General features: G+C 33.5%; 3 protein-coding genes across 4 annotated transcripts in view; all 3 read right to left on the bottom strand.

The window, feature by feature from the left end:
• Positions 1-301: 301 nt before the first annotated feature.
• Positions 302-11126, bottom strand: LOC145329409 (zinc transporter Slc39a7-like). Of its 2 annotated transcripts, XM_080173517.1 has the most exons (15): positions 10952-11126; positions 10236-10349; positions 9834-10008; positions 7419-7473; positions 7047-7142; positions 6427-6507; positions 5880-5973; positions 5407-5461; positions 4590-4656; positions 4053-4121; positions 2446-2535; positions 1801-1894; positions 1545-1618; positions 981-1117; positions 302-612 (listed from the first exon to the last, which is right to left on the bottom strand). In XM_080173517.1, the coding sequence occupies exons 1-15, from the start codon at positions 11115-11117 to the stop codon at positions 477-479; spliced, it is 1503 nt and encodes a 500-aa protein (XP_080029643.1). In that variant the 5' UTR covers positions 11118-11126; the 3' UTR covers positions 302-476. The 2 variants fall into 2 exon arrangements, with proteins under 2 accessions (XP_080029643.1, XP_080029644.1); XM_080173518.1 differs by lacking the exon at positions 4053-4121.
• A 146-nt stretch (positions 11127-11272) lies between these two features.
• On the bottom strand, positions 11273-16030 carry Bka (FCF1 rRNA-processing protein Bka). The gene is made up of 6 exons (XM_080175073.1): positions 15965-16030; positions 14084-14144; positions 13119-13260; positions 12156-12245; positions 11876-11938; positions 11273-11363 (listed from the first exon to the last, which is right to left on the bottom strand). Exons 1-6 carry the CDS (start codon positions 16028-16030, stop codon positions 11273-11275), a joined length of 513 nt encoding a protein of 170 aa, XP_080031199.1.
• Positions 16030-27985, bottom strand: part of tank (EI24 domain-containing protein tank) — a 228697-nt gene continuing 216741 nt past the window's right edge. Inside the window, exons 2-13 of the mRNA XM_080173519.1 lie at positions 27714-27793; positions 26571-26667; positions 26043-26108; positions 25507-25602; positions 25029-25165; positions 24121-24236; positions 23573-23692; positions 23030-23140; positions 22714-22818; positions 20975-21026; positions 20622-20722; positions 16030-17538 (exon numbers count right to left, since the gene is read on the bottom strand). Coding sequence (XP_080029645.1) covers positions 17485-17538; positions 20622-20722; positions 20975-21026; positions 22714-22818; positions 23030-23140; positions 23573-23692; positions 24121-24236; positions 25029-25165; positions 25507-25602; positions 26043-26108; positions 26571-26667; positions 27714-27759 — 1101 coding nt within the window. The 5' untranslated portion in view covers positions 27760-27793 and the 3' untranslated portion in view covers positions 16030-17484. The remainder of the gene's footprint in view (positions 17539-20621; positions 20723-20974; positions 21027-22713; positions 22819-23029; positions 23141-23572; positions 23693-24120; positions 24237-25028; positions 25166-25506; positions 25603-26042; positions 26109-26570; positions 26668-27713; positions 27794-27985) is intronic.

Raw genomic sequence — 27985 nt, 5'->3', positions numbered from 1 at the left:
TTAGTGTCTTTCTTTCTTTTTTCATTTTGTTGTAAACTTTTTGGTAATTTGAGCATAATATTAATGATGTTGAAAATTAAGGACAAACAATTTTGTCTTTATATCATTACTTTTTAATAAACATACAGCTTTAAAAAAGTCCAATCTTAAATTTCTAAATCTATGATTATGAGATGTTAAAATGTTAAAAGCAATTCATTCAAACAAATAACAAAATAAATAAGTTAAAAATAATAAATATCCCATAAAAGTATGAAGAAAAATTCAATAAGAAACACCATTTAATACAATAAGTTTAAAATTTTGCGCTTATGTTTATTTCCAAATTTATTTCACATCAATCTAAAAAAAAACATTTTTAGGAAAATATTTAAGCAAAATATCCCTCGTGCAAAAGTACCAATATTAAATTGTTTTATTTTATAGGCCAGCAAAAGGGCAACTATTGTACATAGAAACTAGTTGTGAACTCTGGTTTACTCATACTCAGCAATGATGACCATCATGTAAATACCGAGGAGCAAGGCAGAGATCTCAGCAACAGTCTGCTTGAAGGTAGACCCCTCCAGAAGTTCTGGTAGCACACTCACTGTAGCTATGTAGATGAATCCACTAAAATATTAATTCAAATGAAATTTTTAATTACTAACATTGAGTTAAGGATGTGTAACATAATAACATAAACTGCATGGTATAAATCTTTTGAAAGAGCGAAATAAATAATAATATCTTATTACAAGATTTATCTGCTTAAAGCTTAAACTCTTTAGATTAAAGGTTTAAGCCTTTACCCTTGAAAAAACACATCAAATTGATAAATCGCTTGCATGTAATAGATCCATTTAATATTTTAGGTTCTATGGTTTGATCTAACCTCTAGACATATTAACACTTTAGTTAGTCTACAAAATCATTGACTAAATTTATCAATAGTTGATTTGCAGAATTTTGTATCTTATTGTGAAAAAAATATGACTTACCCGGCAGTGAAGGGTAAAGTGATGGAAGAAGCAGCCTGAGTGACTCCACCCAGCACCAGAGAGACGATACATCCCGCCAGGGCGCCCACAGCCGTCAGAAGCTGCAGGAAGATGGCCTTCTGCTTGGGTACTCCAGACTAAATATAGTTAATACATATTTCAGAAATAGTTTGCTTAGAGTAAAAAAAAAACAGAGATCTAATAAAATGGATAAGAAAATGGCCGAATAATTGCTGTTCATCCCAAATGATGATACTCTAAATTAATCTTTATGTAGATTACAATAAGTGGCTGAAACGCTTGGACACTCAAATTAATGAACCAAAGAAAAAAAAATTCATTTAAGGTCCCCAAAGTTGTTAATTGACTTCTCCTTTGAGGGAAGCATCACATAGGTCCTGGGATGGTTTAAAGCTATATAATTTTGTATAAGAGTCTCGGTAAGGTCTTAGGCTATATTACAGTCTCTTAATTACTCCTTTGGATACAGGGCCCTAGAAGTTGGATTTATGACTAACTGGATTTATCAATAAGTAACTATGCTACTAGGTAGTAATGGTTTACCTGGATAAGAATAGCAAAGTCTCCAATTTCATGGGGAACTTCGTGCAGTAGGATTGTAAATGTTGTTATCAAACCTAAATATTTCAAAATAATTACAAGTTTAAAATTATGACTAAATAGAAAAGAAATTTACAAAATAAGTTTTGCATTGGCAAATTTTTATTATAGTTCTGTTAAAAGCTTTGTCTTATCTTAATTCATGATATTTTTTTTAAATTGTCTCTTTTTTGATGTTGTCAACCATGCTTTAACATACCAACGGATTCGCCAGCTAAGAAACTTGCTCCAATGGCCAGACCATCAGTGAAGTTGTGGAAGCAATCAGCGGCAAGATTCAGGTAACCAGCAACCTAAACATTAACAAGTTAACAAAGGTCCAAAGATGGATAAATACATCAATCTGGAAAACTTCTATCTCAGTGTGTCCCAGGGGCCTTGGTTCTACATAGTACCTTCCTTTGAATGCATTAAAGAAATACCTATTGAATTGTACTTTCAAATATTTAGAAATACATCCAAAAGTTTAGTAAGAAAAAGTTTTAGCCACAAAACAATGTTATGTTTGGTTAAATATTAAATCAAAAATATTACAAGTACCATTCATTCATTGTTAACAACAGGAATAGAAAAATCAAATAAATCACAAGATTTTTTTTACCCTTCCCCCCCCCCCCCCTAATTTTTTTACCAAGGAGGTTGAAAATTGGAGAAATATTTTCAGAACTCTTTTTAGGTATTTATTCCCCCCCCCCCCTTCTACATATTTTACTGCTCCCCACCCCCCCCCCCCCCAAGAAGAAAAAAAATGAAAAATAAGTTTTCAGAACTCATTTTTTCCCTCCAAAATATTTTTATTTTTTACCCTATGCTGAAACCCTCCTGATGGAAATTTTGTTAGTACCTTAATTTCCTCTTCGTCATCTGTAGCAACAACTTTATTATCTTTCTCTTCCTTAGCATCATCTTTGTTCTTGGCATCATCCTTCTTCTCCTGCAAATATCATAATTCATAATCAATATTGATAAATCAATAAATGGGATACTCAAAAGTACAGAGAATCGTCACACAAAAAATCAGTCTTCTATCTTGAATAACAGCGGAGAAAATAACATTTCTCAATCAATTGCGTTACTGTCTGACTGACGGACGAAAAGACGAATAAAAGTATAGAGTAGCTTTATATTGTGTTTTCAATGTAACTATTTCATACTTAAATTAAATAACTGTTAAATATCTTTATTAGAAAGAGAAGAAGAAGGATGAGAAGAAAAAAGATGATTCCAAGGAAGAAAAGTCTGAAGAGAAAGATAAGGTACCTAGGAACTTAACAGTTTGTTTTGCAAACATGTTATTTCTAGTTTAGAAGAAAGGGGGGGGGGGAGATAGAAAGATCTTTGAAGGGGGATAAACCTCTATAAGTGGGAAGTAGTTAAATAACTGTATGTCCCCACCCCGTGGACCCTGTGCTGACTTTTAATTTGTCCTTTGAATATCAGCCAATAGCATGGGAAATATTAACACAGCCAAGTCACTACTACAGAGTATAAAGCGATTTCATTTGCTAGCAGACGAAAAAGCTCCCCACCACTGGATACATCTATACTTATACATTTATTGGTTCCACGACAAACGTAGGAGTCCCAAACGTAGGAGTGGAAAAACATCGGAGTGGACAAACGCAGGAGTCCCAAACGCCGGAGTGGACAAACATAGGAGTGGGAAAAACGTCGGAGTGGACAAACGTCGGAGTGGACATGGCTTAAGTAAAACGCAGGAGTGTCTGCTATTTTAATAATATGACAATTTTGAAATTTTTTTTATACCCCTGTCTACAAAATAATGGTTATGGCCGCAGCGCTCGGCTCCCTAGCCTGCCTAGCCGCAGCGCTCGGCCCCCTGGCCTATAACCTAACCTAACCTAACTAAGAAAAATAAGGGGACCGAGGGAGGAAAAAATTCAAAATAAAAAAAAAAAAGTTGAAAAAAAAATAAAAATTAAAAGAAAAATTAAAATCGAAAAAAAATTTTTGGGACTCCTGCGTTTGTCCACTCCGACGTTTGTCCCAAAAATCCTACGTTTGTCCACTCCGACGTTTGTCCCACTCCTGCGTTTGTCCCACTCCGACGTTTGGGACTCCTGCGTTTGTCCACTCCGATGTTTTTCCACTCCTACGTTTGGGACTCCTACGTTTGTCGTGGAACCAATAAATGTATAAGTATAGATGTATCCAGTGGTGGGGAGCTTTTTCGTCTGCTAGCAAATGAAATCGCTTTATACTCTGTAGTAGTGACTTGGCTGTGTTAATATTTCCCATGCTATTGGCTGATATTCAAAGGACAAATTAAAAGTCAGCACAGGGTCCACGGGGTGGGGACATACAGTTATTTAACTACTTCCCACTTATAGAGGTTTATCCCCCTTCAAAGATCTTTCTATCTCCCCCCCCCCCTTTCTTCTAAACTAGAAATAACATGTTTGCAAAACAAACTGTTAAGTTCCTAGGTACCTTATCTTTCTCTTCAGACTTTTCTTCCTTGGAATCATCTTTTTTCTTCTCATCCTTCTTCTTCTCTTTCTAATAAAGATATTTAACAGTTATTTAATTTAAGTATGAAATAGTTACATTGAAAACACAATATAAAGCTACTCTATACTTTTATTCGTCTTTTCGTCCGTCAGTCAGACAGTAACGCAATTGATTGAGAAATGTTATTTTCTCCGCTGTTATTCAAGATAGAAGACTGATTTTTTGTGTGACGATTCTCTGTACTTTTGAGTATCCAGTGTGCAATTTACTTTGTCCGTCAGTCTGTCACTCATGCTACAAAATTTCAATAAAATATATTCACATTTCACATACATGATTCTTTGTGCTTCACTAATAATGGATGCTATCATACTTGTTTTTTTTTTAAGATTTATAAATGTGGCCAAGTCAAGAATATTTTATTGAACCTTAATTTACAATTAATAGAAATTACGTGAAAATTCAAAGACAATCCATTAATATAAGCAAAAAATGCGCAAATTACGTAAAATTCACCTTATCGTCTTGTTTAGGAGGGGCAGGAGCATGGGAGTGGGAGTGACCGTGTCCACCCTTCATTATCCTAGTAATAAATACTTTTGTGATTTTTACCATTCTTTCAAATTAGAAACAATAACACCAAAGAGATAAAATATTTTCCAAAAAATTATCTTAATTAATAATTTTACTTGTTTTTTTTGCAAATTTGCTTAAATTAAAAATATTGATGCCTCGTGAAAATTACTACATTTTCTTAAAAAATTAAGTTAACATTAATAATAAGCATGTATTTTTTTTCTATTTAAGAGTGCAAATACGAAATATGAAAATATTCTATTTTATTGATCAAAAAATCTGAAAAATATACAAACAATGATATTCAAACTAATTGTACTGTCAAAGATATTTCGATAAATAAAATCAAATGTTCTCAAAAATTGCTGATTGAAGTATTTGTATTGAGACAAAAAGTGTTTGTTTTGTTACTTCTTTTGTATAGTTTCTGTAGAACTTTAAAGAAAAATCCAGGAGCCGACTCCAAGTAAGTTGCCGTTGCCCTAGCCCAGTACCCAATAAAACCTAGCTGGACCGAAACTAATAAAAAATTTAACAAAAAACTAACCGCCACCCCCTCCAAAACACCCTTTTTATATTTATCTTAAAAATAAGAAACAAAAACGCCAAAATTCTAATTCTTATTTCAAACCATTTTTTTTTCTTCTAATATCATATTTACATAAACCTTTTGTGTCTTTTAGCAAACCGAACTAAGTCATAGAACAGTAAGTAGTTGTAGAGAAGCTTCGCTTTAATTAAAAGAAAAAATTGCAACCTGACTAATTTTTCAACACAAAGAAAAGCAACAATGCCAGATAACACTCCCAAACCTTAATATAAAAGAATTAAATTTCATACAAAAATTAACAATTTACAACAATGGATATTGCTATTTTTTTAGGTTGCTAATATAGTCCTCCATATTGGCCAATACGATCCTCCATGGTCTGGGGTATGGAATCGGTAAAGTCATAGGCGGGGAATGGGGTATCATTTTATTAGCCAGCTGGGAGAAAATTTTATAAGGGGTTTGCGAGAATCTCTCACAATATGCATTCAATTCTACATACCATAAAGCAGTCAAAGGGAAAACTGCTGACAATGTTTTTTCAACCAAAAATTTAAGTCTAAGTACCTACAGAAGGGGTAATTTTGTTTCTAATCACTTTTAACATCCGTTGTCTTATACCTCGGCCTCAAGATCCAAGGATAAGACTATCAGAATGAATAATAATGTTTCATATTTACCTACAGACAGATCATGATTGTGTCCTTCATCTCCTCCGTGAGAGTGTCCATGAGAGTGAGAGTGTGAATGGGAATGATCGGAGCCTCCTTCACTCTAAAAAAGAAATCAAAACAGATTTACATGGGACATTTAAAAAAAATTAATAAACCAGGAGGATTTTGAAAAATCTCCTTCAAATCAAAATTGTTTTGATTTGGCAACTTAAGCATCATGATTTAAATAAGGAATTATAATTAGATACTTCTAATGTTTCAACCTGCTTTTTTGGGTCACAGCTTTTAAATTGTGAGAAAAGCTTATTAGCTAGTTTGAATTTGAATTTCTGAAAAAAGCTATTTCCATCAAAGTGCATAGTAGAGTACAAAACTCCCCGTCTTGTACTATGAAATAAATTGTTTAGGTATTACTTTAGGTAGGGCAAGTTAGGTGACAGGTCCCCCTATTATTTTCAATCTATTACAATAAGAGGGGGGGGGGGGGGCGACTGGGGAGGTCCGAGCTCGACAAGCGACTTTGAGGGAAATCAGATATGAAAATGTTAGATACCTCAACAGCAACTTGAGCATGGGGAATAAGATGCAGGAAGGCATCACCAAGAAGGCCACCAGACGCAAAACTCAACAAAATCTAAAAATTATCATCATTAGAAAATATTTTAATGCACAACAGCATTACAATACATCCTTTTGATTGGTTGATTAAATTACAAAATATTTAAACAGGGTTATTTGGTTAAAACAGAAGTTTTTTTTGCAGTTTCCTAATTTTAACAAGTATATTAAATACACATAATCAGAGGACTTGTATATATCTTAATTTACTAGGAATTGAGACCATAACCAAAACTTTAGTATGTAGGCTATATCAGCAATCTTTTCTTACCATTCAAAAGTCATTTTATCTATTTTTAACTAAGAGAGGGGTAGGTTTCTGGTAGAATCCGTAAAGGTTATGTGTTATAAGTTAAAAACAGTAGTAGAACGATAAAAATTTATGTTAACTTTTTAATTTTTTTTTGTCTATACCTAGTTCTTTTCAATAAGAAATACACATATTTAGTGAATATTATCGTTCTACTACTTTTTTAAGCCTTAAAACACACACCTTTAGGGATTCTACCAGAAACCTAGCCCTCTCTTAGAAAGTTCTTATTTGACAATTCTTACCTTGAGTAGCCATTGTTTTTCTTGGCTGTTATCCAGAGGAATGAAGAACAGAATGAAAAATGGAGCTGCACTAATCAACAGTGTTGCACAAATTGCCTAAAAAATCGTATATAGATTGTTGTAAATACCCAATGATAGGTATTTAAAAAGTTACCCAATTAATAAATTAAGATTATTATGGGCATTGCTAGTTTGAACCAACCAATCAAGATTGAATAATATTACCCAAATTTTTAAGCCAACGATTGAGAGAAATTATTTTTAAAACTTTGGGTATCCTTATATTTTACAGTCCTCCTTAGTCATTGTCATTGGAATGACATATTTTGTGCCAGATTGGAAGACGACAACAAGCGGATTAGTAACAATTACCTGGAACCAGATAGTTCCCATCTCATTGGCTCCTTTCTCCTCATCATCGTCCCATCTAAACAAAAACAAGATTCGTAGTAACAAGGATTAAAACACAGGGATCTAAAGGGATAAGGCAATGGCCGATGAATTGATTATATCCCAATTGATGATACATAAAATTTTCTTCTTTTGTAGATTACAATTAGTGGTTCAAACGTTTGGACACTCAACATAATGAACCAACAAATCAAAATTCAATTAAAGTAACCAAAGCTGATAAAGCAACAAATGAGAAAACGTTATCATACGTTATTTGATGTTTATCCTCAATAGCAGCCGAGAAAATCACGCTTTTCCCCAGGGTGGGGAAAAACCCAGGGTTTTTTTAAAAAGCCCAACCCAACCCATAAAAACCCTTAAAACCCTGGGTTTTATTGGTTTTTTTTTGGTTTTATTGGGTTTTTTCATTTAGGAGTCAAATACATTTGATAAATTGATGAAATATTAATATTTATGTTGTTGTAGGTAAAAGGTAAGCAAGATTTCACAATAAACAAGATAGATAATGAAAAAAACTGGCATTTCGATCAATTATAAACCCTTATTAGCAACGGTGCACAAAATATTCTATTAAGGGGGAGTCCACCTCTATTCCTAAGCTGTCAACACCCCCCCCCCCCCTCCCAGAAATTATTAAGGTATTCCACTTTTTACATCCTCTTAATAAAACCACGCCACTGTAACTATTTCCTTTCATAAATTGTTATGTTTTAGTTTAAAAATCAATTATGATTATGTAACTTACACAATTTATACATCATTAATTTAGTAGCAAAGCGTTTTCTGAAAGAAAGTTTTGAAAGAAAGTACTTTCATAAACATTTAAACAATAAGTAGAGCATCTTTTTTATAAGGAGGGGGGGGGGGGGGGGTTAATGCAACCATCTCGTAATCAATGATTAAATAGCACTTAGAATTCGAATTTCGATCTGAAATTTTTCATGAGTAATCCTTGGTAGGTCTATTTTCCCTAAATCGAACAAAAAGTTGGAAAAAGTAACGGCTGGCGGCTCAGCCGTTTAGCCGTTTTTTGCCTATTTTGAGGGCAAATTCATCATTAATTACGTAGGAATCAACTTTTTAAAACATATTTTGGTTTAATTCATGTTAAAGAACCATTTTTAGAATTTCTAGTACCTACAGCAACCGGCTAGAACCGTTTGATAAGGTTTTTGAGCGACAAAAAGCATTATGTGGAGATAGGTTTTGTGACTAATTTGCTCTTAAGATAGCCGAAAAATGGCAAAACATCTGAGCTGCCAGCCGTTAGCCATTACTTTTCCAACTTTTTGTTCGATTTAGGGAAAATAGACTTACCAAGGATTATTCATGCAAAATTTCAGATCAAAATTCGAATTCTAAGTGCTATTTAATCATTGATTACGAGATGGTTGCATTAACCCCCCCCCCCCTTACTTCATATTTTTTTACGTTTTTTAGGTAAAATTTGCTTTAAAATGTTATTAGATACTAGTCTTTGAGTAAATAGAGGTTTAATTTGTAAATTTTAACGTGAAATTTCAATGTTTTTTCGAAAACCCAAAAAACCTTGGGTTTTTTTTCAATGGGTTTTTTAAAAAACCCTGGGTGGGTTTTTTTGGGTGGGTTTTTTGTATGCCCACCCTGCTTTTCCCTAGTATGACAGACGGATAAACGGACATTTCGATAAATAAGTAGCTTCACCTTTTGAGACTGCGCTACTTTTTTGTGTCCCTATCTTTTCTATAAATAGATATTTAAGAATACAAATATGTAAAAAGTAAACAATAATATCTATTTATAAATTCTTTTCATAATCAAATTATGTTTTCCTTTCCCTTTCTATTAAATTACTTAAAAATAGGCATAACAAAAATATTATTCGCTGTTTATTACGCAGATATAGGGGGTACTTTACAACGGAATTAAACAATCTACTCAACATAATTTAAGGAACCTAGTAATAGTGTCTTACTTTTTATCTTTGTGACGTAACAAAATTCCATCTCTTTTTTAGGGGTTTCCTTTCCCACCTCCCCTCTCATCCTTCGATTTTTGTTACGTCACAAAGATAAAAAGTTAGACACTATTACTAGGTTCTAATTTAAGTTCATAAAAATTAATACTAAGGATAACTAAGTAGGAATTAAGTGCTTAGGTAAACAATGATTAACCTTTCTTTTCATGTGCTTTATTACCTTGGGATAAAGAAATACATAATTTTTTTTATCTTTAGTTATCAAATCTCGTGGAGTCATTTGAGACTTACTTTATTTATTAAGAAATTTATTACCTGAAATTACGAAAAAATATTTCGTTTTAATTCAGTTTTCAGTTGTGATTATAGGTACCTAATAGAAGACATTTCGTTACACAACAAAGCAACTAACTTACTTAGCGTGGAGCTTTTGTCTAAGCTTGGCCCTTTCTTCAGCAGATGGTTCTCTTTGTGGGGGTCCATGGCTGTGACCGTGACCACCATGACTGTGACCGTGTCCTGCACCGTGGCTGTGACCATGACCTCCATGGCTGTGACCATGACCTGCCCCGTGGCTGTGACCGTGTCCACCTTCAAAATAGATGTTGATAATTTCAATCTTTTAACGAGAATTTCTATCTATAGCAGAAATCAATTCTTAAATGCATATACCTATCTCGTATTAAAATCAAAAGAATCTCCCACGCCTTAGGCTTATTTTCTAACTTACTAAATAAGTAGATACTTTGATGTCTAACAACTAAATAAGTACTTTAATGTCTAACAAATAAATCCTGATTTGATCTATCTACTTCTACCTCCATGACGTTCAGCCATATTGAGATCAATAGCCTCTCCCTCTCCATAGATGGTCTCAATATGCTCCATGTCTATATCATCCTCGATTATTTCATCTTCTCTCACATTAGCCTTCATTACGGATACTTTTAATGATTTTAATGCGTATAACTCTCTATTTTTTGGCTTAAAACTTTGGGGACTTTTATTTAATCTTAATAAATAAGCAATAAAAAACTCTACCAATGCACAAGCCATGTAAACAATAATTCAAATCTACAAATGGGGTAACTTAGTTTATCATTATTGGGTATTTCAACCAAACTATTCAACCAATAATTTTGATCTACAAAGGGGTAAGGTTTTCAATGCTTTTATTGTTGGGGATGAACATTACATCAATGTATCTACCATTTTCTTATCCCTTAAGATACCAAGAAAAGAGAAAAAAAGGAAAACTAAAATTATTAGGTAGGTAATAAGTTTTAAGTAACAATAGATATGATTTTACTTGGCTGTTACACCATATTTTATGTACTCAAAGTGATTCTCGCAGCTGGCCAAATAAAGATACCTTCTCCCTACATCCACCCTCTTAATTCTATATCCCCTCCCTCCTACTGGATAAAAGAACTGAACAATAAATGCGATCCACGTTAGCATCCTAATTTGACAACTAATTTTCCCCTGTCAATAGATCCACGTATACTCTATATCCATAAAAGTAACCGTCCCTGTTTCGACCATTTGAATGAGGGGGCCTCATCATTGTGTGCATGTCCATGACCGTGGTCATGTGCGTGACCGTGCCCACCATGGTCATGGGAATGACCATGCGCCTCCACAACAGCCTGGGCTATCAAAGCGCTCAATATTAACGCGGTAAAACTTAGTCGCAACATTTCACTTCTGAAAAAAAAATTTCTACAGAGAGTAAACAATGTCAGGTCCCAAAGGAGCAGATGGTGGGGTAAAAAGGTGAGGCATTAATATGAAACAATGTTTAATAAAGATTAAATCATGAAAAAATATGTTGAGAAATATTTGTTTATTACAACTATTGTCTGGGGTCACCATAGGCATCTGGCATCCGTTCAATTGTGTATCTGTGGTTGGACAAAAACATAATGGGTACTCCAGGAATCTTCCTAAATAAATATAATACTTTAATATTGTTTTTTTTTGTGATAATCCCAGGGATCTAAAGGGATAAGGCAATGGCAGCTAAATTTATGTACATCACCAATGAAGATACATAAAATTAGCCTTTCTGTTTATAAAAATAAGTGTTTATGTTTGGACACTCACTTAATAGATTAACCGATCAAAGTTTTTGTGACTAGTGTAATAAACAGCCCAATGTCCACTCCCTCCCTGCAAAATTGTTACTCTCCTATTTTATACACAAAAGTGCTGATATTGTTATTCATAAAGAAAATAATTGGATCATCTCAAAAAAGCCTCTCTATAAAACCCCTACACTAGAAAAAAAACTAACACAAAAGAATTTACCAGTAGTAGGTAAAGATTGTAAAGGTCGAAGAGAATAATAGAGATAAAAATAAAGGATATTTATTTTCAAGATAAAAAAAAAATAAAATAAAGACAAAAGTGAAAAAGAAATGAATGAAAATTTTTATTATATAAAAAAGAAACCAACCTGATTCTTTGTTTGAGATCTTTGTCACAAGTAGCAACTATATAAGCCTTGGATTGGGTTACCCTAAAAAAAAAAATGATTATTTATTATAATTATAGATAAAACGATTTATAGGTAATAGTTATTTATTGCAACGTATTATGGACACTGGACAGCTTTCCGAGGATATTAAAATGAAAAAATATAAGATTAAAACCAGCCCAAACATAAATTACAATTCAAAAGAATATGATATTTTCAATTTGAATGAACTTTGTGAAACTACCCTTCAGACACTTACCTTTGAACAATACAATCATCAGCATATGTACCCTTGTGCATACACGGGAGCCTCTCAAATCTAGGATCTTTGGCTATTTTCAAAGAAAGCCTGAAATTAAAATAGAAGAATAAACAACAGATTCTGAATTCTCTTGGGTTATTGAAACAGAGGAGCTAATGCACTTGTATTTAACTATAATATTACAAGTTGATAGAAAAGATACTTTAGTTTGTATCATATTCATTCAGTAAAATATTAAGAAAATGGCGATTGCTCCTTGTAGATTAAGCGGTTTCATGATTATGTTTTATCTTCACCCTTCACTTCACCCCCAGTCTCAAGGGGCTTCGTTTCAAGAGGTGGGTGAAGGTATCTCACTCCATCTTTAATTAAGAGGGAGGAAGGAAAAGTTAAAAAAATTATAGATTCAAATTATTGTTGGAAAAGTTTGGACACTGCTAGACAATTTTCAATCATATGAGATAAACTTTTTTTTCATAAAAATTTCCCTTATATTTTCACTTGACTCTTTTAAGATTTTACACTTGCAATTTTTTTAAAAACTGACATGTTTGAAATATTACAAGTCTCACGTGCAAATATAAGGAAATTTTTATGAGAAAAAAAGTTTATTTCAGATGATTGAGAACTGTCTAATTTGGCGAAAAAAGGCAAAAAAAAATTCGGCGGGAAACATCAATTTTCGGCGGGAGAGGCGGTTCCGCCGCCGTTTCTTTCCAGTTCCATATTGTTCTCCACAAAAGAAACTGCTGTGCCAAATTTTAGATCTGTAACTTTTTTATGGGCTGAGATCATGCGCGTTTTACTTTTGGTTTCAAAAAGTGGCACATCTGCCGCCCCCCCCCCCCCACTCTAATAAAAATCCCCATAAGGATGAGATAACGTTTGCATATAACTTTGTGGGCCGCTATAATTTAGGATGCATATCCCCTCCCTCCCAGGTAATTACTATAGTCTTACTTGGCTTTTGAGCCGAGCTTCTCCAACTCTCCCATGACACAGTCTGTGATGTAGGGGATACACTTGGCGTACAGTGTGTCCATCATGCTTTGCATTATATCCATCCGGTTTTTGATGGAGAAACCAATGAAATTTGTGTCCACTAAAATATTAAATAGGTGTTACAAATATACTTTAGAATGAAATAATCGGTGCTTTCCCTTACAGTGCCAATCGAGCACCGGAAACACCCCCTCCACCCTATATCTGCGGGGGGTTACCCAGTATCCAATAAAACCTGACCTAATGAAATAAACAACAATTTATTAGCTACCTCCCTCCAATTATTTTCAATTTAATTTAAAAATAAGTAGGATGGTTTCTGTGCTTAACATGGCATTTGAGGGAAAAATCCAAACAATCTCTTTAAGTATCTTTGTTCCTCACTGACTTACTGATTGCTTGCCTGTTTCTTTCTTTGGACAGAGTTATCCTTGTTTAAGATTTTTAATTGCAGAATTTAGACCAATCAAAAATTAATTCTAATTTTATTAGCAAAGTTACCTACTCTATGTATAACTAATTATTCAATAAATGTGAATGTAAGAGTTGGCAATCCGAATCCGGAATCCGCCCAATTTTTGGCTAATTTTGGTATTCGAATCCAAATCCGGAATCCGTTTTTTTAATAGCGGATTCGGATTCTTATTTGGTAGGCTAAAATTAGCGTCATGAGTTTTTTCTTTCAACTCCCCCTTTTTGAAGGCAAAGATTATCATCATTATATATAATATCTTTTAAATCTGGTTCAATTCTCGGAAGTGAATTATAGAGAACACCAAGAACATTAATGTTTAGGACATATGTAGCACTTAAATCTTTTTATTTTTTTTTTAAAGCATTTCAAAATATTGCTAAATCCGGAATCCGAATCCGGTCCAGAAATTTGACGGATTGCCATCTAATTCTATAGTGAGTGTACTAACCTATAATATGGAATGGAGGACCAAGCTGAGTATTGTACTGGAAGAACAAAGCACTGCTAGACTGAAATACAAAATAATATAGAAGTTGGTCTCTAAAACCATAAAGATTTTCAGATGGACTGATTTGTTTTATAAGATTACGCTGAGTTTTTATCTTAATTTTGGGGAAAAAAACTTCTATCATCTCAAACAAAGAAACGGAAGTTTATTGAATTAATATTTTATCATATGTCCCTAGAGGCACTTGCATGATGGAAGGTAGGTTTTGATTTTAATTAGGGGGTGATTTTTCATGTGGGGGTTTAGGTACCCTCCACCACAAGTTAAAAACCTCCCTTGGACGTATTAGAAGTTTCACTGTAAAGGAAAACATTCCTGTTTACCGATTACCAACACACACACACACACACACACACATCCTGTTAAAAAGAAAAACAAATTCTGAACAAACATAGAATGTATAGAGTAGCTGCCCTACCTAAAACAACTATTTTCACCTGAACATGCTCTATAACTTTATTTTCTTTTGCCATTTTTTCTTGTTTTTTCAGAGTTTTTTTTGTTGGAACTCGTTCGCCATCCTTAAAAATTGATTCGACATTGATATTTGAAATCCAATTTGCAGGAGAAGTCCTTATAAAATCCTATTCTTATTCTTTGTCATTCTCTCCAACACGATATTGGAATTAAATAGAGGTAATCTAGGATGACAACATCCATAAAAGCGAAGCTCTGATACGTTAGGACAAACGAACATTTACACTTGTAGAGTGTCAGAATTGATAAAGCAGAATATAAAATATTATAGTCTAAATAGTATATTTTTTTGCAAAACTGCTTAAATACAGGATTTTGTTTAAGGACATACTTAGATTGTAACGACTTACCTTAATGTAATAGTAATCTTTATTTATATATAATTAGGTATATGCATAAAATATTTATTTTAGATTAATAAGTTTCAAATGGAGGTACAGACTTTCTGGTAACAATCGTAGAGTTGCTACTCTTCCTAAATCGTATCTAACAAGAGGGGGGAAGTTTTGACACATTTGCGTAAACAGTGAGTATAGGCTTTATATTTGGACTGAGAGGATAGGTTATGAAAGAAAAAATAATTCTTATATGATCAATTTTCCCAAGTTTTAAGATTTTTTGGATAAGCCTCCAGGTTCAGGAGCTGCAGGCCTCCAGGTGGTCTCTGGACCGGTAAATATAAAAATAAAATTTTTTTTTGAAGAGATATAGTTCAACTTATTAAACAAAATATGCATATTTTTTCTTCAAATATGTAAGTAACATTTAAAAATATGCATATTTTGTTATTTAAAATGTCTTCTAACTCTTCAAAAAAATAATTACAAATTTTTGGTTTTGAATTTTACCGGTCTAGAGCAACTGGAGGCCTGAAGCTCATGAACTTGGAGGCCTGCAGCTCCTAAACCTGGAAGTCAATCCAAAAAATCTCAAATCTTGGGAAAATTTATCATGTAAGAATGATTTTATCTCTAATAACCTATCCTCTCAGTCCAAAGATAAAGCCTATACTCACTGTTTACGTAAATGTGTCAAGACTTCCCCCCCTCTTATAGAAATCATTATACAAAGTTAAAAATCGATAGGAAAATTCTAACATGTCTAAATTAACGAAAAGAGCTAACCGTTACGGACAGAAGGACGTACAGACCGACACTAATCTTAAAAAAAGATTCGCTTTTAAAAATTGGTAAAAGGCCCGATAAATCAGAAAATCTTAATTGTTGTAGGATCTGATATATCCGAAACATTTATTATCGAATCAGATAAAAAATGGTCAAAAAACGCTGAGTTGAATAGATCCAAAAACAACTGAAATGTCCTACTCACTAATTAATAACTTACCTTTAGCCTAGGATCATGAGCGCTCAAGCGCTTTATCTTTGGAACCTTTCTCTGCTTCTTACCCATTTTATTTACTCTGAAGTTTTAATTACATAATTTGTAGCATTACCTCTTTATTCTAATATAAAAGATGCTTAAACAAAGTATTTATACTAAAATGTATGTATTAGATTAGTTTAAAAGAAAAAGGAAATATTAGCTTGGGAATAGTAGCTTCCGCAATATTGCGTAAAATTGTGAGTAAGATTCCAGTCAAATGCGCTTATTAAGTCTTACTGTTCTTAATGTTGACAAAACGCATAGTATAATTAAACAGTTTGACCTAATAAACGCATTTGACTGGAATCTTACTCACAACTTTACGCAATATTGCGGAAGCTACTTTTCCCCTACTGAGAAATTTATGTATTAAATATTTGAAGCATCTTTCATTTTTAAAGAAAATATAACATGGAATTCTATTCTGTGTGAATTTATCAATTATGTCAAATATAATTTATAGGTATAAAATAAAATAAGGTTGAGCTGTTCATAAAATGAATTAGGTAGAAGCATATGTTTTTTTTCAAAAATTTTTGATGGGTCATGGCAAAAATGAATCTAATAGTGAATATGATAATTTCTATCAAGCTTGTCAATAATTTAAAAAAAATATTTGATATCATAGAATGTAGGGTTGGCAATCCGAATCCGCCCAAGTTTTGAATCCGAATCTGAATCCGGAATCCGTTTTTTAATAGCGGATTCGGATTCTTAATTGCTAGGCTAAAATTAGCGTCTTGAGTTTTTTCTTTCAACTCTCCCTTTTTGAAGGCAAAGATTATCATCATTATATATAATATCTTTTTAATCTGGTTCGATTATCGGAAGTGAATTATAGATAACACCAAGAACATTAACGTTTAGGACATATGTAGCACTTAATTTTTTTTTAAGCCTTTTATTATTTATAATATGGCTGGAATCCGAATCCGGAATCCGCGAGAATTCGCTATTATTTGGACGGATTCTTGTAAGAATCCGAATCCGGTCCAAAAACTTGACGGATTGCCATCCCTAATAGTATGATATTTTATATATTAATGATTTATATGTATTTATATAATAATAATGGGGATAGATATTTTTATTTAGGTTTGTGGTCTAAAGAAATAATTGTTATCAAGTTTTTCATTAAAATAAATTGTCATGTTTACAATAAAAAATATAAGATTAATTTTCTGAGAATTTAAACAATAGTTGATTTAGAACATTCAAATACGTTTGAAATATATTTTTGTTTTCTTTTCTTAGATTTTGAAAGGACTAAATAAAAGAAAATTGAAAGAAGTATAAGAACTAAACAATGATTTTGTATTAGGAAGAGTTAAAATAAAAGTTTTCAGATTTCTTTCATGTCAAGTCTCTTTATGAATAAAAATATATATTTTAGTGATTAATCCTACACAGAAGAAATATATCATATGTGTTGGTCGCTGGGGCACGGTTGTATTATTGTTGAACTGAGTGCATATTCTATATTAATCTGTGAATCTTCCGGGCTGCTGGGGGTTTATAGGCTTTCTTACAGTTCTATATTGCAGAGTGATTTTCAAACAATATTTAATTTTTTACAAGCGGCTACACACTAGAAGCCTCTAGGGTAGATATACCACACTTTTCTTTTTTTATAAAAAACCGTTTTTTTCCGGTTTTTAGAGGGTATCTGTAAATCGATTCAGCTGGAGCAAAACCGGTTAGAGGTACAAAGGTACACTTATAAAACCAAATATGCATCTTTTTGGATGTTATTATCATATTTACAGAAAAAATTCAAATTGGACTCTAGTTTCAGGTGCTGCATGCCTCCAGGTACATATTTGGATTAATAAGTGTACCTCTAACTCTTCAAATAAGAAATTTTAATTTTTACCTGTCCAGAGTGTACCTGGAGGCATGCAGCACTTAAAACCAGAGTCCAATTTGAATTTTTTCTGTAAATATGATAATAACATCCAAAAAGATGCATATTTGGTTTTATAAGTGTACCTGTAACCCTTTAAATAATTTTTTACAATTTTTACCTGTCTAGAATGGATCTGGAGGCCTGCAGCACCTGTACCTGGAGGCCGAATATCAATTTACCTTCAAATATGATAATAACATCCAAAAATACGCATATTTGGTTTAATAAGTTTACCTCTAACTCTTTAAATAATTTTTTAAAAATTTTTACCTGTCCAGAATGTACCTGGAGGCCTGCAGCACCTGAACCTGGAGGCCGATTGTCAATTTACCTTTAAATATGGTAATAACATCCAAAAAGATGCATATTTTGTTTTATAAGTGTACCTCTAACTCTTCAAATAAGAAATTTTGATTTTTACCTGTCCAGAGTGTACCTGGAGGCCTGCAGCACCTGAACCTGGAGGCCGATTGTCATTTTTTCTTCAAATATGGTAATAACATCCAAAAAGATGCATAATTTGTTAAATAAGTGTACATCAAACTCTTCAAATAAGAAATTTTAATTTTTACCTGTCCAGAGTGTACCTGGAGGCCTGCAGCACCTGAACCTGGAGGCCGATTTTAAATTTTTCTGCAAATATGATAACATCCATAAAGATGCATATTTGGTTAAATAAGTGTACCTCTAACTCTTCAAATAAGAAAACTTAATTTTTACCTGTCCAGAGTGTACCTGGAGGCCTGCAGCACCTGAACCTGGAGGCCGATTGTCATTTTTTCTTCTAATATGGTAATAACATTCAAAAAGATGCATATTTGGTTTAATAAGTGTACCTCTAACTCTTCAAATAATTTTTTTTAATTTTTACCTGTCCAGAGTGTACCTGGAGGCCTGCAGCACCTGAACCTGGAGGCCGAATTTAATTTTTTCTGCAGATATGTTAATAACATTCAAAAAGAAGCATATTTTGTTTTATAAGTTGCTCTCTAACTCTTCAAACAAAATTTTTTTAATTTTTTTACCTGTCCAGAAACGACCTTCCAGCCTGCAGCACCTGAACCTGGAGACCTATTCAAAAAATGATTAAATATACGTGAACTAATACCCAAAAGTAAACTTTTATCCTAAATAACCTATAATCTAAAATCAATACCTAGTCCACTGCACACTGTTTACGCGAAAGTGGCAGAACTTCCCCCCCCCCCCTTAATTAAAATTTCAAATTGTGATTTTTTGATGGATTTCTTTGATGAAATGACAGGCTGGTAAATTTTTAGGCCATTTTTTGCGGTTTTCGGCCCGCTACGCCCAAACGGTTTGAGATAATCTCACGGGACCTTTTGCCCAACCTAAGTCTGGTTATTTGTGAGGTCTAAGAGAAAACAAATCCCAGATTGGATGAAGCACGACGTCGCTGTGCGCCGTCAAAAATTGCTTGTCGGCTCATTTTGCCCCCTCTAACTCTCACGTTGTGCCATTTTTCTGTGTAAAGATAATGATTATAATCTTTTGCGTAAGTCTGATTATTATTCCTAGACCTCACAAATAACCAGACTTAGGTTGGGCAAAAGGTCCTGTAAGATTATCTCAAACCGTTTGGGCGTGATGGGCCGAAAACCGCAAAAAATGGCCTAAAATTGACCAGCCTGTCATTTCATCAAAGAAATCCATCAAAAAATCACAATTTGAAATTTTAATTAATTAATAACTTTTTTCTCATAAGAGATAATGACACAAGACTTTCACTTGGTGAAAATTCAGCATTGTGGGCCGCCTAAACTTTATATTTGGTGACCCTGGGGTGACGGGTTCAGTGCCCCCCACACCCACAAAGTGAGCATACTTTTGAAAATCGCGTTTTTTCAGTTTTTCCCCTTAAAGGAGGGGAAGGAGTCGTTTTAGAGACTTCAAGCATCTTTTTGATGTTGAACAACTGTTTGAGGCGGACATTTCTTTACTTATGTTTGATTCGCCTCCGGCTGACCGTTTAGCCGTTAATCGCCGCCAAAAGCGTGATTTTTGCGATTCTTGCCGTTTCCGAGGTTTTGATGGACATTTAGGAGGGGAAAGAGTTGTCCAATCAAGTTGATGATGAAGTACATTTTTGTAGGCAATTGCATTGGCTAAATTTCATGTAAGTAAAATTTTTTGTACCTCCAACCGGTTTTGCTCCAGCTGAATCGATTTACAAATACCCTCTAAAAACCGGAAAAAAACGTATTTTTTATAAAAATATCGGCCGGTTTTGGCCGGATCCGACTCAAATTTTGCATGGAGTCATCCTTTGGTATTCCTCACAGTTGATACTTGACTCGGCAAGATCCCAGAAAAGTGTGGTATATCTACTCTAGGGGCACTTAAGGTGGGAGGGAGAAAAGTCGACAATTCCACTTTCAATTTGATTTTTAAAAACAATAAGAATATATATTTTCTTTCTTTTAAAGGGGTTCATCTTTTAATAAGGGTGAATATGACCTCTCCAAAGTAATAAAAAAAACTTTCCCTGGACATATAAGAAGCTTCACTGTAAAAAGAAACAAAGCGGTTCAGAGGTTAGCGAGATCCTTTCCTGCAGACTAAAAAGCTTACTACTTTATATAAGAGTAACGCTTTTCTACATTTAAGGGCGTTAATTTAGATTTTAAACATTGTATGATGTTTCCTATAACAATTAAGTATAATCAAACATAATTATGTTTGAAAATTCCTTTGCATAGTTCTGCTAAATAGCATATTAGTGAGTTGAAGGGTGGGGGCAAATATATTAAGTCGGGGCACACCAGGACTCGCCACTACGTTTCCTTGGTTACCTAAAATGAAAACAGTTATCTACTTGTTTCATAGTCTTTACTAGAAAAATTGCAATTTAATCTTATATTAGGTAGGTAATCTGAATATTTAATTGATAATGATATAAATAACATATCCTGTTACTTACAAAAATAAAAAAAAATAAAAAAATAATTCCCTAATATTTGTATTAGACAAGTGACACATTTGAAATATTTCAATTAAGTGTCAAGTGAAAATAAAAGGAAATTGAACCCTAATTATATAAATACCTGCAACTATAAACAAAGGAAAAGCGATGGAAAATATACAACCAGCAACAATCTAAAACAGTTATTATTTGTCATTTTACAAAATTTCCAAAAAAGGTTCTCAGGGTGTTGTTAATAAGGCTGAATATAAAACGAGCAAAACAAAACAACTAGCAGAGATAGGTCAATGTCAATCAGGGTTGTCGAATTGGGCACTTTTTTTGATATTGGGCGGTCCAATTGCCCAAAAGGGTTTTGGGCGGGTTTTGGGCGCCCAAAAGTGGTTTTGGCACCCTTTTTGGGCAAATGTCGTAAAAAGCATATAAAAAGGATATAAAATAGCCTAAAACCATACCTAGACTTATTATTAGAAATAAAATAGCCTAAAACCATCTCAGGACCTATTAAAGCTCCACTGGAAAGAAGAACCATATCGGTTCAGCAGTTAGCGAAATCCTTCTCTAGATACAAAAAAGCTTACTAATTTATATAGTTAACTAGCGGCTACGGCCCTAGAGGCCTCTAGGGGCACTTGAGGAGGAGAGAGTCAAATTTGATAATCCAATTATTATAATAATATTAGATTTGAAAAGAGTAAAAAATATTTTTTTTGGGGGGGGAATATTTTTTTTTTAGGGGGGGTTGGGTTTCCTCCCCACATTTTTATTTTTAGTTTTAAAAATTTTACAAAAAAATTTGGGGGGAGTGTAATTTTTTCTAGGGGCGATTTCTCTTAGGAGGGTGGTGGTACCCTCCCCCAAAATAGTTATAATCCTTCCCAGAACCTATGAGAAGCTACCCTGTTAAGGAGAACCCGATCGGTTCAGCGGTTAGCGAGATCCTTCGGTACAAACACACAGACACACATCCTGTTACTTTAGTATAAGGATATCACCCAAAAAATAGGCCCGCCCCCCCTCTTTTTAACCCCCCCCCCCCTTTTTCTCTCCCCCTAAAAGGGGGGTGCCCCAAACTGCCCAAAAGGACCTTATATTGGGCGGCCCAAAACCGCCCGCCCAAAACTGCCCGCCCAAAAGCGCCCGCCCAAAATGACAACCCTGATGTCAATGCAATATTAAGGTTCAAACCATTATTTTGTGTTCTAGGGTTGGCAATCCGGATCCGGAATCCGGAAACCACTTAATTTTTGGCCAGTTTTGGAATCCGAATCCGGAATCCGTTTTTTAATAGCGGATTCCGGATTCTTATTTGGTAGGCTAAAATTAGCGTCTTGAGTTTTTTCTTTCAACTCCTCCTCTTTGAAGGCAAAGATTTTTATCATTATATATAATACCTATCTTTTAAAATCTGGTTCGATTCTCGGAAGTGAATTATAGAGAACACCAAGAACATTGATTTTTAGGACATATATGTAGCACTTGATTTTTTTTTTAAATTTAAAAATTCTTTTAAAATATGGCTAGAATCCGGAATCCGAATCCGGAATCCGCCAAAAATAAGAATCCGGAATCCACAAGGAATCCGCCACTTTTTTTTGACGGATTCTTTGAGAATCCGGAATCCGAATCCGGCCCAAAAATTCGACGGATTGCCAACACTTTAGGTAACACATTTGGGATAGAAAGACAGTATTAACAGGGATTAGTTTTTTTCATTTAATTTATCCGTGTTTAATTTTTAGTAGCAAAAACAATGCTACATCTTTGATTCAATTGTTATGATCAACTGTAACATTTCAGTCATTTTTGTACTGTATCTGTGTGTGTGTGTGTGTGTGTGTGTGTGTGTGTGTATTGTACCTGGCTGGAGGAATAATTGGTGAGCACAGCCAAAGGAAGTCCAAATCCCAAGAAGTAAGGCCAATTAGTTTCTATAGTGTCTAATCTCTTGTGCAATTCTATTCCCTAAATTAAAGTTTTCTATTAATAAGCAAGAAAACTTTAGAACCTGTATATGCAGGGATTTTAAGTGTTAAGCAGAGAATGGGTGCGATTAGACTGTAAATTACACTGATACCCAAAGCTTGAAAAAGAGTTATCTCATAAAAAATAACCCCTTTTGAAGATATTTTTGCAACCTCAAAGACAATTAAAGTTCTTAATAAAAATGTTTTACCTGTGAGAACCATTTATATTCAAAGCTGTACAGAGCATGAAGCAAACATTGATGAACCAAGTTGCATCCGGATCCTACAGCTTCTATCGGCATCAAAGATATCACCTTACCCTAAATAAGGAATAAGTTTTTTTTACTGACAAGTTAGAACAAAAACTATTAGAGAAAAAAAATTAAGAACTTTTTGGGTTTTTTTAACAAGATTTCCCGAGGAGCTCATGATACAAATATATATTCTCCTAGAAGCGAAGCTTAACTTGAGTATGTCCGGTCCGTCCAACGGTCTGTACATAAGTAATATTAAGAATATTTAGGTTTTTATATGATTTTCTTGATAAGATAGCAGATTTTTAAAAAATTGAAACAGGTAATAAATTACTTTTAGGGAGGTTCTGACAACCTCCCCCAAAATAAATATAAACCTTCCCAAGACCTATGAGAAGCTAAATTGTAAAGGATAACCATATAGGTTCAGCAGTTAGCGAGATCCTTCGTTACACACACAGACAAATATCCTTTTATTTTATTATTTGTAATACACACCTGAACTAGGAAGAAGGTTTCAATGAGTATTGAGATGACAGTATCAGCCAACATGACAGAAATGGAAAGGTTTACCAGAGCCCGCCCATCTGATGACTGGAAGGCTAGGTCCGCAATGTCCTTAAAGTATGTTTTTGCTTAATTAAAGACGGTTGAATCAACATAATCATTTTTTTGCCAATTATTAAAGCTATTAAAGAAATAGGGAAAGAAAAATTTAAAGTTCATTGTCATATCCTTAAATCCCTGCTTTAATTTAAGTGTCACATAATTAAAAAACTATTCTGGCGTGGTGAGTGTGTGGTCTTAGTTTCTTAGTGTTAGGACCAAGATAGGCATAGAGTAGGACGAGACACTTTTTTATAACAAAATTGGCCAGCTCAAGCTCCACGTTCAAGTACATTATGACTTGACACGCTGTCTCTTATTACCACACCCTCGCCGAGTATGGCAGTGTAAACCATGTCTTGTTTATTTTTAAAAAATACCTATTATAAATTACTTGATCAGTGCTCAGTCAAAAAAAAATATATAGATGCATTACAAACCTGAAACCAGATAGCATTGACAATTTTTGACAGGAGGAAGAATGGTAGAACCCAGAGTGTATTGAAGGCAAAGGAAAGAACAGGTTCAGTATACAGCCACAAGGTGTCGCTAGAACCTGATAAATAAGGTTCGTAAAGGAAAGCAAAATCAATGCATTGTAAATTTGACATAAAAAAAGAGTAAAAAAAAGGGTGCTTTGTTTTTTCAATCAAGCGTTAGTCATTACGTCCATCAATACGTTAGAAACATAAGTATATTTATATTTAGTGATAGGAATCCGGATCCGGAATCCGAATCCGGAATCCGCCCAATTTTCGGCCAATTTTGGAATCCGAATCCGGAATCCGTTTTTTATAGCGGATTCCGGATTCTAAATTGGTAGGCTTAAATTACCGTCTTTTTTCTTACAACTCCCTCTGTTTGAAGGCAAAGATCAAAAAAAAATTTCTACATAACAAATTTTAATAATTACTAATGTGATGTAAATGTTTTAGTTATGCTGGAAGTCAACACTTTAAAAAAATCAAGGCTTCAACCAAGTAACATAGTGATAAATTAACGAAAAAGCTATCCCTCTGTGACGGACGGCCTTTTAAAATACTGCTAGAATCCGGAATCCGAATCCGGAATCCGCCAAAAATAAGAATCCGGAATCCGCAAGAATCCGTCACTTTTTTTGACGGATTCCTTCAGAATCCGGAATCCGAATCCGGCCCAAAAATTCGACGGATTCCCATCCCTATTTATATTACTACTAAAAAGATATCAAACCATCCCCTTTAGATTTGAAAAACGTCTTCTTTATGTACACATAACAAATACTATTACAAAAACAGATAACAAAGATTGTAATTCGACTTTCTAATAAAGTTTGAGATGGATAAGAAAAGTTAAAATTTTTTGTTACCTGCAGTAAAAATATTGACAGCAAGCTTTACAGATGGCAGAACCAAATTTTGGAAGATGATTATGGATAACCAGAAGACAAAACCGTTCAAAACACAGCATTTTAGTGTTCGCTCCAAAATACGTGGCTCTTTTTTCCTACAATACATAGGTATAGTTAAGTTATCTTGCTGTAATTTCTTAAAATCTAAAAATTTCTGAAAGAGAAGCTTTTCTTTAAGTTATCCCGTCCCCAGTACCAAAATAACTCTAAGCTTCAAAACAACCCCTCTCTTTATTGAACGAATACAGCTTTTCGCTTTTTTAACTTTATGACTAATACCTATCAATTTAAAAGATTTTTTGCTGTACGAAAATATCGCTCTGAAATATCATCATTAGGTATCATATGTTTCATACATATATAGCTTTAGCATTAAATTTTTTTTGCAAATAATGAGGTTTATTTAGGTAGGTATTTATGAATAAAAAAAACTTACTTGGGTTTTTCATTTTCTCGTTGTTTTTCTCTTTCTCTGCGTTCTAAAGCTCTTTTCTTTGCAAGATTATTTACTATTTCGCGGGAAGGAGTATCTCTGAAAATAATATTTATTTGGTTATCTTTTATTTAAAAATACTAGAAGTGTTATAAAAGGTAAAGAACAATGCTTATTAAAAAGTATTGTACAATAATGGACATACAATATACGTGGATATTTAAAATATATAAAAATTTAGGTTACCAACATCAACATCATTAATTGATCAGTTCGTTAATCTAGCAGGAGGGAAAGGAAGGGGGTAAAAAAAGGTGGATGGGGGGATCGTTATTTTAGCCAGATAAAAGTTTTACTTTATTAAAGTACATAATAATCTGGTGTAAGATCAAATTAATAATAAATCCATTTGTACAATGTACAATGAATTAAACTTAACCATCAATGAAATAAAAATATATCTATTGTTGGCCTATGACAATTTTTTATGATTTCTAAGAGGATATTACCTATTTTCAACAAATAACAAATAAACAAACCTGCTATTTATATTCAAATCTCTATCAATATCTCGTTGTGGCAGAATCTTTTCTTTTTGCATCAATCTAAATAAATAGATGAAGTTTGAGGTTTCCTATATTCAGGGGTGTATATTCTGCAAGATTTATTTTTTCCCCTGCTACAAAATTTTTTATTTTTCTTCCCCCCCTAGTTTTTTCTCACCAAGTAGAGGGAAAATGAAAAATATCTAAAGAACTCTATATTTAATTTATTTTATCCCTCCTACCACACATTTTAAAAAGTTTTTTTAATTTTTACATTTTTTCCCCTCCAACCATTTATTTCCCTCCCTCCCCCCCCCCCCCCTGAGCAGGGGATCCCATGTAGAATATACACCCCTGCCTATATTATCAACAATTACAGAGGTTTAATAATAATGGAGTGGAGCAGATAGGAAGAAGGTATGTTGTGAGAAATAAATTAAGTAGATTTATTTAATAATTTTACTAGGTACCTATTTTCTTTAATTCTAACCTAGCTCAATGATAATAAAAATTAAATTAAACCTTTTATGGTCCAAAGTGAATAAGTCGACAGCCCCCCGAAGGCTGTCGGCAAATCCTTTTGTGAAAGCCCAGGCGGCCCCACGGAACACCTGGAAACCTAAAATTAAAAACATAAACACAGTTATTTCCCCTTCGAATTAAATACAGGGATATACATTTAAAGCAAGCTAGGGTGTAAGCTGTAGATTAACTGTTCACGTACAAAGGGAGGTGTGAGTTTTCAGGCTTAAAAATAGTATTAGAGCGATAATATTCACTAAATATGTGCATTTCTTATTGAAAAGAACTATAGTCAAAAAATTTCCTAAAGGTTAACATAATTTTTTTTTCATTCTACTACTGGTTTAAACTTAAAACTCAAAACCAGGGTTTCGGATCCGCATTGGTTTTTTGCGGATCCGGATCCGGATCCTCAAAATTTGGTCAGTGCGGATCCGGATCCGGATCCTACCGGATCCAGTTCCGGATCCTTGACAATAAAAATAAAATCACCAAACCTTTCAAAAATATTTATTCTTTAATTCGAAGTCAAAAATACTTTTAATTTTCAAGTCTGACCCTAAACCTTAAAGATTGGCTCTCATCAAGAGAATGTCTGAGATTGTATATAAATTTAGGTAGATTTTTCCATTTTTTCCGCATTTTTTTGAGTCCAAGGATCCGGATCCTTGGACTCGAAAATATGCGGATCCTTGCGGATCCGGATCCGAAACCCTGCTCAAAACCTTTACGGATTTTTAGCGCAACCTGCTCCTCCCTCTTATTAGTATTTTGCCTGGTATTTTTTCCGTACCTGATCGATACTACTTAATAAATGACAACTTCAAACGTATAAGGGTATGTTAAAATAATTCCTATAGCATCAAGTATATAACATGGTTTTAATTGTATAATGGTCGAATAAGTGAAGTTTAAAATTATCCATAAGAAATTCAAAATCTCATCTTACAGTGATGTCTCAAAACGTTTATAATCTAAGGAAGATTGGAGAACCATTGTGCGTAGCCTATGCATGATGCTATAATGAGAACCAAAAGGTTATAATGATGATGCATGAATGGTCGAATATATGTACAACAGTACAGAGCCACTCAATACTAGGTGAAGCAACTTATACTATTATTCTTTAAAATCATTAATTACCTGATATATTTTGAGATTGGTTATCATTGTGATTCAGATTAATCATTCTACACAGCCAAATGCATTCTTAAGTATCATCTAAAAATTAAATAACATAGTATAATATGTTAAACATTCAATTTTACGAAATTATCAATTATCTATAATAAAATATCATTATATAACCATTAATAAAAATTGTTTAAATGTCATCAAGTTCATCCTTTTTCCTTTTATATATCAAACAAATCATTAAGAGACGTAAAATAGAAAGATCGCATTAAAAACCCCAC

The sequence above is a fragment of the Acartia tonsa genome, chromosome 10 (genome assembly GCF_053477335.1).
Source record: "Acartia tonsa isolate MP-2025a chromosome 10, ASM5347733v1, whole genome shotgun sequence".
In the NCBI taxonomy this organism is placed as follows: domain Eukaryota; kingdom Metazoa; phylum Arthropoda; class Copepoda; order Calanoida; family Acartiidae; genus Acartia; species Acartia tonsa.
This window is presented reverse-complemented; position numbering and strand designations above follow the sequence as displayed.